Source organism: Lates calcarifer, linkage group LG7_1, assembly GCF_001640805.2.
Source record: "Lates calcarifer isolate ASB-BC8 linkage group LG7_1, TLL_Latcal_v3, whole genome shotgun sequence".
NCBI lineage: Eukaryota > Metazoa > Chordata > Actinopteri > Centropomidae > Lates > Lates calcarifer.
In genome coordinates, this window is record NC_066839.1 from 2,700,119 (window position 1) to 2,712,955 (window position 12,837).

A 12,837-nucleotide genomic window follows, 5' to 3' on the forward strand; every position below is an offset into this window, starting at 1 on the left:
GTAAGACATGAAAAATGGTCAAAAATTGTCATGATATAGTAAGGCGTCAAAAATTGTCAAAAATTGTCATAGTATAGTAAGACATGAAAAATGGTCAAAAAATGTCATAATATAGTAAGGTGTCAAAAATGGTCAAAAAATGTCATAGTATAGTAATGTGTCAAAAATTGTCAAAAAATATCATAGTATAGTAAGACATGAAAAATGGTCAAAAATTGTCATGATATAGTAAGGCGTCAAAAATTGTCAAAAATTGTCATAGTATAGTAAGACATGAAAAATGGTCAAAAAATGTCATAATATAGTAAGGTGTCAAAAATGGTCAAAAAATGTCATAGTATAGTAATGTGTCAAAAATTGTCAAAAAATATCATAGTATAGTAAGACATGAAAAATGGTCAAAAATTGTCATGATATTATAAGGCGTCAAAAATTGTCAAAAATTGTCATAGTATAGTAAGACATGAAAAATGGTCAAAAAATGTCATAATATAGTAAGGTGTCAAAAATGGTCAAAAAATGTCATAGTATAGTAATGTGTCAAAAATTGTCAAAAAATATCATAGTATAGTAAGACATGAAAAATGGTCAAAAATTGTCATAGTATAGTATGATGTCAAAAATGGTCAAGAATTGTCATGATCTAGTAAGGCGTCAAAAAATGTCAAAAATGGTCAAAAAATGTCATAGTATAGTAAGACATGAAAAATAGTCAAAAAATGTCATAGTATAGTAAGATGTCAAAAACCATCAAAAAATGTCATAGTATAGTAAGACATGAAAAATGGTCAAAAAATGTCATAGTATAGTAAGGTGTCAAAAACCATCAAAAAATGTCATAGTATAGTAGGACATGAAAAATGGTCAAAAATTGTCATACTATAGTAAGGTGTCAAAAACCATCAAAAAATGTCATAGTATAGTAAGACATGAAAAATAGTCAAAAAATGTCATAGTATAGTAAGATGTCAAAAACCATCAAAAAATGTCATAGTATAGTAAGGTGTCAAAAACCATCAAAACATGTCATAGTATAGTAAGACATGAAAAATGGTCAAAAAATGTCATAGTATAGTAAGGTGTCAAAAACCATCAAAAAATGTCATTGTATAGTAAGACATGAAAAATGGTCAAAAACTGTCATAGTATAGTAAGACATGAAAAATGGTCAAAAATTGTCATGATATAGTAAGGCGTCAAAAATTGTCAAAAATTGTCAAAAATTGTCAAAAATTGTCATAGTATAGTAAGACATGAAAAATGGTCAAAAAATGTCATAATATAGTAAGGTGTCAAAAATGGTCAAAAAATGTCATAGTATAGTAATGTGTCAAAAATTGTCAAAAAATATCATAGTATAGTAAGACATGAAAAATGGTCAAAAATTGTCATGATATTATAAGGCGTCAAAAATTGTCAAAAATTGTCATAGTATAGTAAGACATGAAAAATGGTCAAAAAATGTCATAATATAGTAAGGTGTCAAAAATGGTCAAAAAATGTCATAGTATAGTAATGTGTCAAAAATTGTCAAAAAATATCATAGTATAGTAAGACATGAAAAATGGTCAAAAATTGTCATGATATTATAAGGCGTCAAAAATTGTCAAAAATTGTCATAGTATAGTAAGACATGAAAAATGGTCAAAAAATGTCATAATATAGTAAGGTGTCAAAAATGGTCAAAAAATGTCATAGTATAGTAATGTGTCAAAAATTGTCAAAAAATATCATAGTATAGTAAGACATGAAAAATGGTCAAAAATTGTCATAGTATAGTATGATGTCAAAAATGGTCAAGAATTGTCATGATCTAGTAAGGCGTCAAAAAATGTCAAAAATGGTCAAAAAATGTCATAGTATAGTAAGATGTCAAAAACCATCAAAAAATGTCATAGTATAGTAAGACATGAAAAATGGTCAAAAAATGTCATAGTATAGTAAGGTGTCAAAAACCATCAAAAAATGTCATAGTATAGTAGGACATGAAAAATGGTCAAAAATTGTCATACTATAGTAAGGTGTCAAAAACCATCAAAAAATGTCATAGTATAGTAAGGTGTCAAAAACCATCAAAAAATGTCATTGTATAGTAAGACATGAAAAATTGTCAAAAATTGTCATAGTATAGTATGATGTCAAAAATGGTCAAGAATTGTCATGATATAGTAAGGCGTCAAAAATTGTCATAATATAGTAAGGTATCAAAAATTGTCAAAAAATGTTATAGTATGGTAAGATGTCAAAAATTGTCAAAAATTGTCATAGTATAGTAAGACATGAAAAATGGTCAAAAATTGTCATGATATTATAAGGCGTCAAAAATTGTCAAAAATTGTCATAGTATAGTAAGACATGAAAAATGGTCAAAAAATGTCATAATATAGTAAGGTGTCAAAAATGGTCAAAAAATGTCATAGTATAGTAATGTGTCAAAAATTGTCAAAAAATATCATAGTATAGTAAGACATGAAAAATGGTCAAAAATTGTCATAGTATAGTATGATGTCAAAAATGGTCAAGAATTGTCATGATCTAGTAAGGCGTCAAAAAATGTCAAAAATTGTCATAGTATAGTAAGACATGAAAAATGGTCAAAAAATGTCATAATATAGTAAGGTGTCAAAAATGGTCAAAAAATGTCATAGTATAGTAATGTGTCAAAAATTGTCAAAAAATATCATAGTATAGTAAGACATGAAAAATGGTCAAAAATTGTCATGATATAGTAAGGCGTCAAAAATTGTCAAAAATTGTCAAAAATTGTCATAGTATAGTAATGTGTCAAAAATTGTCAAAAAATATCATAGTATAGTAAGACATGAAAAATGGTCAAAAATTGTCATAGTATAGTAAGATGTGAAAAATGGTCAAAAAATGTCATAGTATAGTAAGACATGAAAAATGGTCAAAAATTGTCATAGTATAGTAAGGTGTCAAAAACCATCAAAAAATGTCATAGTATAGTAAGACATGAAAAATGGTCAAAAAATGTCATAGTATAGTAAGGTGTCAAAAATGGTCAAGAATTGTCATGATATAGTAAGGTATCAAAAATTGTCAAAAAATGTTATAGTATGGTAAGATGTCAAAAATTGTCAAAAAATGTCATAGTATAGTATGGTGTCAAAAACCATAAAAAAATGTCATAGTATAGTAAGGTGTCAAAAACCATCAAAAAATGTCATAGTATAGTATGGTGTCAAAAACCATAAAAAAATGTCATAGTATAGTAAGGCATCAAAAATTGTCAAAAAATGTTATAGTAAGACGTCAAAAATGGTGATCATGGATAATGTCTCTGTGATTAAGGATGATGTCTTTGTGATTGTGGACGATGTTTCTCTGCTCATGGACAATGTCATCAATCGGGGAACTCTCACTGCAGTTTTTGTCTCTGTCTCTGCGAGTCATGGACAATGTCTCTGTGCACAACATCTCTCAGATCTTAGCAATGTCTCTGTGATCGTAGACAATGTTGTGGACAAAGTGGTGACACCCTGAGGAGACAAAAGAAAAACATACAAAGGAAAATGATCAATACAGTACTACCTATTCCTCATCAACAGTTTACCCACAGAAAAATATTCAACATTACAGCTGAACCAGAACATTTAACAAACATTAAAGGGCTGTTTCAGAAAATGGACAGTTGACTGACATCACCTGACTCACTGAAGCAATCACATATGTTACTGTGAACTACACAATAATAATAAACACTATCAGTTAAGCATATTTTCAACTTGTTTGTTATACTTCAATAAAAAGTCTGAGTATTTCTTCCACTACAGACGGTCACATACAGAATCATGATCTCAAATTTAACGCATTGAAAATGTCTTTGTTGTGTGTCGTTTTAGTTTAATGAATAACAACCAAATTCACAAAGGTCTTAACAGCAGCTCATGAAAAAAATTTTTAAGCAAATAAATGTAGAACTGGTCATTATATAATATAAAGATATTTTTAAAATCTCACTCTGACCAACAGTTAAAATTAACACACCTATGAACTAACTCCAATGTATATAGAATTGATTTTGTTTTGTACGGCATAGTCTAGTGTGTCTAGCACAAACTCATAATTACAAAATTCTGATCACAAGTTTTATGAAGTACAGTAACACATGCTGCTGTGTAGTGTTTGAATCAGTGAATATCTTTCTGCTGAGAACTTACTGTGTCAGCATAATTCAAAGTTTACTTGTTGTCAGAATCATGTCTGCCTTATGCAACTGTAATCTAAGACACTGTGCCTACACTTATTAATACATTTACCTTGTCAATCATTTAACTTCTCATAGATGTCCTCTGGGTTCTCAGCTGACTCATGGAGGTCCAGAAAGGCCTCTGCACCTTCTGTGTGTCTTTGTTGATTTTCTCTGGACTTCATTCCCCCCTCTTGTAGACATGCCCTCACCTCTCTGATAACCAATGTTAACTGTAGGAGCCCAAACAACAGACACCATGTTGTTTAAAACCTAAAGAGAACAACAAAACCATAATTAAACACATTTAGCCACAAGATTTGTCATTTTTAAACAAACCAGTTTATTGTCATTGAACACTGTGTCATTATCAGTAATGCAGAGTGGTAATTCAGTGTTATGACTAGTATCTCACTCTGTCAGGTAGGAGATATCTATGAGAATGGACTAATATACAGGGGATGGACACAATAATAGGAACACCTTACAGTACAACAGCACAGGAGTAAATGTGGTAAATCTAAAAAACTTTCAAGAAGACTGTATGTAACGATCACACTGTGTCCTTAGTTTATGTTCTTCCCTGTGAATGGAGATGACAGCAACAAAGGTATTGAAGCCCGGTCCCTGCAGGCTCTGCTGTAAGAACAGGTGTGAGGGAGCCTGTGAAGCCTGTTGAGATCCGGCCGAGCGTCTTGCTGCAGTCTGCAGAGTGATGCACAGAATAGTAAGAAGCCTGAGAACACGGTGTTTGTGAAGGGGAGTCGAGGTAAACGGTGCAACCATCTGTCACCATCACACACACAAACACACACACCAGCCTGCTAAAGTGGCTTAAGATGTGGAACCTGTTTCACTGAGATGAGAAAATGGGAGACGCACACAGGGGAAAGAAACCTCCACGTCCCATTAGAGGACAACAACAAAAAAGAGCCACATCTATTCATGACTTAACATAAAGACCAGCAGTGTCTCATTATGCATCATGAATATGAGAAAAAGACGACTTCATCCCATCAGGCTGTGGAGGACAAACAGCAGACTCCCTGCAGAACAATGAATGGAAACAAAAACAGCTGCCTCCTGATTTAAGCTGGTGTTTCTCCTGTGACAAATGAACAGAGGAAAACAAGTCAACTCCCCCTATACAAGAAGAAACAGCCATCTGGCTTTAAAATAGAGAAATAGAGAACATATTGTAAGCTACATTAAATGCACAGGCTGACAAACAGACCAAACTCCTATAGATTCACTGTCCCTTTAAGCAGCACATGTACAGTATGTCTGTATTAAAATGCAGAGAACAACCATTAAACTGACAGCAGCCACATGTAAAAACACATCTTTTATTTAATTACAGAGCGTCAACTTTTCAAAACTGGCAACAACTCTCTTTCCAAAATGATAGAAAAATATATCTACCCTTGTTATTTGTAGATTATGTACAAGTCTGAACTTAGAGCAGACTGGCCATGAGGTAAACATTAGAAAAGTTTCACTCACTGTTGGCACCAAATACAAACTCCAATACTTAACAGTTAAAAATAAAAGCTTTTACAATCTGAATCTGCAGATAAAATGTACAATGTAAATCCTGAATATATGACTCATACAACATTTATTTCCAATTACATGTTCTCACATGTAAAGAGAAAAACTTTACTGCTGTGCAGTTTCATTTAATGTGGATTTTAGTAGAAAACACACTTCAGAGGCGATGATACAGAAGCAACTGTTGACACATATCTAATTTAAAATACAAATTTAGTTTTATTTCCCAACAAAATATTTAGTAAGTAACAATACAACACTCTTAACACCCCCCAGAAAACTTAAACTAAGTTCTTATCTGTGTGTGTTGCTTTGCTCCTCCATCATGGCCAAAAACTGTTACCAAGTCACGTTCCTCATCAGCAGCTCTTAATCTTCAAGTGTTAATTTCAAGTTTTTAAAAATAAAATTCATACTTTCATGGATTCACATCCTGACAAAACTTTATATACATGTAAAACCATTAAATTAGGAGAAGTTATTTTCAAAGGGATGCATATTAATGGTACCTGACAGATGACAACTGATGTTTCCAAAATGATCGAAACTGAACGATGGTGCTGTGGTCTCCCGGTCGAATGGTTGGTTGATATGTTCTCATCTGACTAAATTCCCACCGGTTGGACAATCTTTAATTTCATGAGAAGAGAAGAGCAACATCAACAGCTGCTGGGATTAATCCATTATTTTCGGCAGCAGGAGAGACAGAGCACCAGCCCAACCTAACGGAGACGGTCAGGTCGAACTTACTGAACGTTTCCTTGGACTTAGCTCCAAACTGACACAGTGTCAAAGAAGTTCTGTGTGGCTGCAGATCGTTTCCCCCTGTGATTAATCCATTGGTTGAAGAGCAGGTACCATGTCAGCTGACTCTCATGTCAGCTGACTCCCAGGTCAGCGCTTAAAGCGGAAGCGAGCGAGGAGAGGGAGGTGGTCAGACGAGTGGTGCTGATTGGGCAGGGAGTTGACTTCCTCCAGCTCAGACTGGCCGACCAATGACAGCCTGCCCAACAGCTGCAGCCCCCGGCCACCAGGAAGTGAAGGAGAGTTGGTGAATTCTTTCAAGAGAAATAGTGACAGGACAAACAGAGGAGAAACAAAACATGAGACACCCGTGACAGAAATGAGAAGAAATACAGAGAAAAAATCTAAGGAAACATAAGACTGAGGAATAACGGCCACTGAGCTGAACAGACTCTAAAACTGTCACATACACAAACTTAGCACTGAACGCACATCAGACTCTGTCTTCTTGACTTAGTCTTTGATCAGATATTTGTGAACTTTATTTAGGCTTAGATTTAGGCTTTAAACACTGACGCAGCTGAGACCTTTTTTTTTTTTGGAGTAATGAAGAATCAAAAAAATAAAATATCATTTAGGTAGAAAAACTCAAGTATTTTATTGGCACCAGTATTATGTTTGTACACAGTGCCAGTATGGAAAGGCACTGAGTGTGTGTGTGTGAGTGTGTGTGTGTGTGTGTGTGTGTGTGTGTGTGTGTGTGTGTACCTGGAGTGAACAGGATGTAATCCACAGTCAGGGCAGTGCGGGAGTGACAGGTGGTGATCTCAGGTCTCCCATCAGGCATCAGGCGGTGCTGATAGGATGACTGCAGCTTCAGGCTGTGCTCGATCCTCGCTCTAAACACACACACACAAGGTTAGAGTGTGTGTGTGTGTTGGTACAGACCACAGACTCTGCTTTACACTTTGACTTTGGACAGAAATCAGACCTGTGGTATTTAGTCACCATTATCAAATCAAAATGAATCTAAATGTATTTTTTAAATAGAATTGCGACAGAAACATACATGCAGCTTTCATTCTAGTTAGTAATTTACTGTTTTTGCAACATTTCAAAACAAAAAAAAACAAAACACAAAAGTGCTGTGATTGTTTCTGCAGTCAGATAAACTGATGACTGTGAGCCTGTGTTTGACCACAGAAGAAGAAAGAGACGCGTTACCTGTTATAAGCAGCTGCAGCAGCTTTGCTGGTGAGATCTTCTACAGTCAAATTAGAGATCGCTCCCTCCACAGCTGAGAGAGACAGTGGTCAGTGATGAAGCTTAACAATAAACAAAATGTGATTTAAACCAATCATCAAGCTCATTCTCATCAAATCACAGCAGAACTAGACTTTAAAGTTTCCTTTTCACATTAATATATAATCTGGGAAGATCCTGGTTTAACGACTGATATAAGCTCATGTACTGGACTATGAGCTGAGCCTCCAGCTAAACTGCAGAGTGAGCGTACCTGTCGGGCTGCTGGGGGAGGACTCAGCAGCAGGTTTGTTCTCGTACTGACACTGATGGTTGATTCCTAAACTGTGAGACCAGATCGGACACGTGAGGGGACGATGACCTCTGGGACTGCTCTCCTGCCCAGACACCTGCACACAAACACGATGGTCCTATTTTTAATGGTTCGATTGATCGATTCTTCTTTCAATGTAATGGCTGAAACATGAAAACTGGTCGTGTGGTCGGTGTTTGTACATGTGCTTGTCACACACCTTGCTGCTCTGCAGTCCTCCGTAATCCAGGCAGCCTGTGGTCAGGAAACTATAAAGTGGACTCCAGGGGGTGGAGTTAAAATCCCCGCAGAGCACAACCGGATTGGTCGACCCATCTGGAAGGCGGGACAGCCGGTTGATCTCGGCCAACAGGATGGCGAGCTGAGCCAGCTTGATGTCACCGCGGCGGGGGTTGTAGAGAAGGTGGGTGTTGGCGACGCAGATGAAGGCGGAGGGATCCGACTGGCTGACGCCGTTGTTGGGTCGCAGCAGCACGACCAATCCCACGTTGTCCCGGTCGAGGAGGGTGTCACCAGGGCGGAAAAACTCAACGGGATTAGAGGATATGAGGGAGAGGCGGGATGATCTGAAGATGATGGCACAACCGTCTGGTTTCTTTCCTGTCCGCTTCTTATACTCACACTGGTAGCCTAACACACACACACACACACATACAGAGGTCTTCATAAACACACAGAAGTTTTGTAGGAGAAAACACATTAAGTATTCACCATGTCACTGAAGTACCTAGTGTCTGTAGAGCAGGTTTAATCTGGTTTTCATAGTGGTCCTCCTGGACTTCTTGCAGACACAGGATCTAAAAAAAACAGGTTTCAAAATCTGATGTTCAACAGTGATGTGTGTGTGTGATGTTCAGGTGTCCACAACCTTTAGAGCTGCTACACGTCATCTGTTTTATCTGATCCGACTCACTCACATCAGCATTGTGCTGCTGGATCTCTGCCAGCAGGTTGGGCAGCCGGTACTCCCACGGCAGCACGGCGGGGTCACAGTGTCTGTACAGGTAGGCGTTGTCCTGCAGCAGCTCCTGAGACAGGATGTTGTAGGACATCACTGAGAAGTCAAAGGCTGTGCTGACCCCTGGTGGCTCAGGGTAGGCACTGCAGGCAGGGGAGGTCTCCCAGTGTCTCTGAAGAGCTGAGGAGAAAGAGGCGATGGAGATGGAGAAGAGAAAGCTTGTGAATTTGATCTCAGACAGATCACGATCAAAAGGCAAAAGACTATCCTGATGATGAAGCTGTGGCTGGGGCTTGACTTTACAAAATAACAAGGCTGATCCCAAATTTACTTTACAAGTGAAGAAAATAAGCAAACATGAATCTGGTTTCACACCTTTTTTAGGCCATGATTCAATGAATTCAAACCAAGGACTGCCTTGAGGGAGAAACTAAAAAAGCGTGCTCTGTGACTGTTAAATACAGTATAATATAAAATGTAGTTAAGAGGTTACATTGTGCAAAACCTCCTTAAAAACCTGGACTTACATTTCACTGGTGCAGCCTCGTCCTGCTGTCTGACAGGCTGGGAGGTTCCAGGTGGAGGAGGCTGTCTGTTGGCTCCAGCTACCTGCCACGGGTTTGGGGGATGGGCGGTGCTGCGGGGCCCCGTCCACGGACCTCCACTGCTGCTTCTGTCCCTCGGATGTTCCTCTGGTCCTTTTATATTCCTGTGATGCCCTCCCTGCTCCTCTGCACCTCTGTCTTTGAACCAGGGGTTAGGCCTGGGTTTGGGTACAGGAGGTTTCTCCTGTTCAGGTTTAGACTGAGGGGTTTGAGTCCTGGATCCTGCAGGCTGTGACTCTTTATGCCTTTCTTGCTGATGTTGGCTCCTCCTTTGACCTTGGGTTCCATCTTGACTGCTGCTGTCTTTTCTCTGTCTGTCTTTATTCCAGGTTTTAGTCCTTTCTACGCCTTCATCGCTGCTCTTTTCCCGACTGACACCTCTTCCAGCTCCATCCCTCCCTCTGTCTCGACTTCCCTCTCTGAAGCTGTGGTTTGGTCGAGGCCTGCCGTCCGCGCTGGGTTCCAGGTGATGGTGCTCCCTCTTGGAGTTTCCATCCCTGTCCTTGCCTCCTGTTGTCCCTGCGGCTCCTCCTCTGTGTCCTCCTCTTTCCTCATTGTTTCTCCTCTCCTCTTCACTCTTCCTCCGCTTGTGAGGAGGCCCTCGATCTCTGTCGGCCCGCTCCATCGAGAGGTCGGCCGAGGTGTAGAATGAACGCCAGCTACCGCTTAAGTTACCAGGGTTGATATAAAGAGGGTGCAGCAAGCTACCATAGACAGGCTGACGTGCTGCTGGGTGGGCGTGGGTGAGTTGTGGAGGCCAGGGGGAAAATCCCCGCACTGACCACCATGGATGTGGAGTGGGGATAAAGTGGGGGGCAGAGGTGAAGGAGGCACTGCTGCTCCTGAAGCCGACACTGCAGAGAGCAGGATGGCTGCGGGGGAGGAAGGAGCCGAAGGGGCTCAGCCAGCGAAGGAACATGGGGTGGCTGAAGGGAAGAAAAAATTACTTAATTGATCAATTATTCATTTGATCTAGAACAAAGTAAGAAAATTGTTATAAATGTTCATCAGACTTCTCCAGCGTCCAAAGAGAGGTCATCAATCGTGTTGTTTGGGTCCAAACCCCAAAGATATTCAGTTTTCAGAGATGATTACTTACTGTCAACTGATTTTCTGTCGATTGACTCATCAGGCAAATGGATTAATCATTACCAATCAGCACTAGTGAATACAGAAGCACACAGTGGAGAGAAAACAGATGTCTGTAGAAGTAAAAGCAGTAAGACGCACTGAGGTCTCTTTTACAGAACTTTTAACAGGACTTGTGTTGATTTAACTATGAAGTTCACTACAAACATGTAGCCGGCAAGTTAAAGAAGAAAACCCGAGTGAAAAGACAGTGACGTGAAAAAAAGAAGGTACAAATATTACTTGCTTCAACAAGTTAACTCAAGTTAGTTGTTTTTAGCCGCACTGAATTTGAACACAGCTCAAATTTTCTCTTTATTTTTTTAATACTGAGTAGCTAGCTCACATTGACTTACTTCTCTCCGGGGATAGAAGAGTCATTGTTTATGTTTCGGCTTGGAAACATTGAGATAAACTGTTAAAAGCCAGCATAATCGATGTTTTAAGTCTGTGTTTGTTCGACTGAATGTAAACTAAGCTAATGATCTTGAGTCCCCAACATATGACGTACAACTAAGCGCCAGGGAAACCTGTGCTGCATTCATGTACCTCGGCAAAGCTCGTGTTTCTCATAAGTACAGTTAAAAAAAAAGTGCTACAAGTGCGACTGGGCAGACAGAGGAAGGCCACAGCTGAGCTAGGTTTTTAGTCTTTCATAAAAGATGCAGTGTGAACTCCTATCTGCTATTTGGTAAAAATAAGAGCATATTAAAACACTGGAGCTGCGGTTACAAGCTGAATGTTTAACGGAATACAACGACGACATAAGTTTAGGTTTTCGCTGGAGTAAAAACAGTAAATTACCTTGTTCTGTTTCGTATTATCGTGAAATGAAATAAATGTCACCTACATTACTCCATTTGCTTGCTAATTATGCTAATTCCAACATTTCCGTTACCATGAACGCAAAATTTCAGTCGCTCTTTCTTCCGCCTCTCTTCCTGGAACTTGAAGTCTTAAAGTTCTGTTGCTTAGCGTCGATCAATAGGATGCGAATCAGAGAGCGGACTACAGCCACTTCGGTGCAGCGGAAAAAATGTCCCGACTGGAAACGTACCTCAATATTTCAATTTAAATTTCGTCTTTTATTATTTTTTTTAAATGTCACGATATCTGACGTCATGGTCATCAGTCGTTACGACTTAAATTCAGGGAAACTGTGAATTAGGTTAAACATGACAATCACTGGTTGGTTGGTTTGTTTTCTGTTTGCTGAGGAGGTGAAAAATGGCGAGATGAAAAAAGGTCACTGTACTTACGCAAAAAGCGAGCCTCCTCCAAAGGACGGCGGTGTCGTTAAAAACGGCCTGAGGAGATAAAATGTCAGCTTCCAATGCGCGACATCTCCCGTTAATCCGTGTCGTTAAAGTATAAAGTAAAACTGACGGTTTGATGACTCGCGGCGTTGTTGAGGAGCAGTGGTCTGACAGAGGAGAGTGGGGTCTGACCACAATCTCTCTCTCTCTCTCTCTCTCTCTCTCTCTCTCTCTCTCTCTCTCTCTCTCTCTCTCTCTCTCTGTGTGTGTGTGTGTGTGTGTGTGTGTGTGTGCATACACCCCTCCTCTCACTTCAGTTTATTGTGTTTTAATTTGCTTGAAAGCAGCAACATAAAAGATGATCTCCCCACACATTTCTTCTCTCTTCGGGCTCATCTTCTGATGTGGAGCTTGGCATCTCTGGAGAACTGAGAGCTCATTCTGATGTAAATACTCATTCACTCCCACTGCAGAGGAAAATAGTTCCCAAGGATGTAATTTACACTCCCTGTAGCTGCCTTCTTATGAGCAGCATCGTGTATTCTACAAAGAAGACTTAATCCTGAAGGTGGAATGGTGGAAAAATTGATGAAATTAAGACCAGGCTACACACTCACTGAGCACTTTATTAGAAACACCTGCTTATACATGCAATTATCCAGTAATACACCATTGGGATATGGTGGAACATGAGACTGGCAGCATGAATGTGCAGCTGACAAAGAAATCAGGTCAACATGGACCAGAATCCCAAAGAATTTCCATACAACAATAAATCTAAAATCAAGTCTCAAGTAGCAGCTTTAATA

The 12,837-nt window shown here is 38.8% G+C and overlaps 1 protein-coding gene and 1 long non-coding RNA gene across 9 annotated transcripts; one reads left to right on the plus strand and one right to left on the minus strand.

The window, feature by feature from the left end:
- Positions 1 to 1,595: 1,595 nt before the first annotated feature.
- On the plus strand, positions 1,596 to 3,222 carry LOC127142640 (uncharacterized). The gene is made up of 3 exons (XR_007813580.1): positions 1,596 to 1,945; positions 2,022 to 2,201; positions 2,820 to 3,222. It is a non-coding gene; the product is annotated as an uncharacterized LOC127142640 (long non-coding RNA).
- Positions 3,223 to 3,290: 68 nt separating this feature from the next.
- On the minus strand, positions 3,291 to 12,229 carry angel2 (angel homolog 2 (Drosophila)). 8 transcript variants are annotated; one of them, XR_001961637.2, is made up of 11 exons: positions 11,129 to 11,296; positions 9,567 to 10,570; positions 8,999 to 9,219; positions 8,809 to 8,878; positions 8,281 to 8,711; positions 8,022 to 8,157; positions 7,730 to 7,802; positions 7,274 to 7,404; positions 6,271 to 6,819; positions 4,281 to 4,483; positions 3,291 to 3,500 (listed from the first exon to the last, which is right to left on the minus strand). XR_001961637.2 is itself a non-coding variant. In XM_018682913.2 (10 exons), the coding sequence occupies exons 3-10, from the start codon at positions 10,561 to 10,563 to the stop codon at positions 6,656 to 6,658; spliced, it is 2,223 nt and encodes a 740-aa protein (XP_018538429.1). In that variant the 5' UTR covers positions 10,564 to 10,570; positions 10,744 to 10,805; positions 11,129 to 11,277; the 3' UTR covers positions 5,543 to 6,655. The 8 variants fall into 8 exon arrangements, 4 of the variants coding, with proteins under 4 accessions (XP_018538429.1, XP_018538428.1, XP_018538430.1 ...); XR_001961635.2 differs by lacking the exons at positions 3,291 to 3,500; positions 4,281 to 4,483 and adding an exon at positions 4,504 to 4,915; XR_001961639.2 differs by lacking the exons at positions 3,291 to 3,500; positions 4,281 to 4,483 and having other exon boundaries at positions 5,543 to 6,390; positions 6,512 to 6,819.
- Between the last annotated feature and the right edge of the window lie 608 nt (positions 12,230 to 12,837).

Bases quoted from the DNA above. Each gene is read 5' to 3' on its own strand.
- angel2 (XM_018682909.2), bottom strand. From the start codon at position 11,178: ATGTTTCCAAGCCGAAACATAAACAATGACTCTTCTATCCCCGGAGAG. The intron at 10,571-11,128 runs GTAAGTCAATGT...TCTTCCCTTCAG, and splicing joins TCTTCTATCCCCGGAGAGAA to CCACCCCATGTTCCTTCGCT. The intron at 7,405-7,729 runs GTAACGCGTCTC...GTGTGTGTTTAG, and splicing joins GCTGCAGCTGCTTATAACAG to AGCGAGGATCGAGCACAGCC.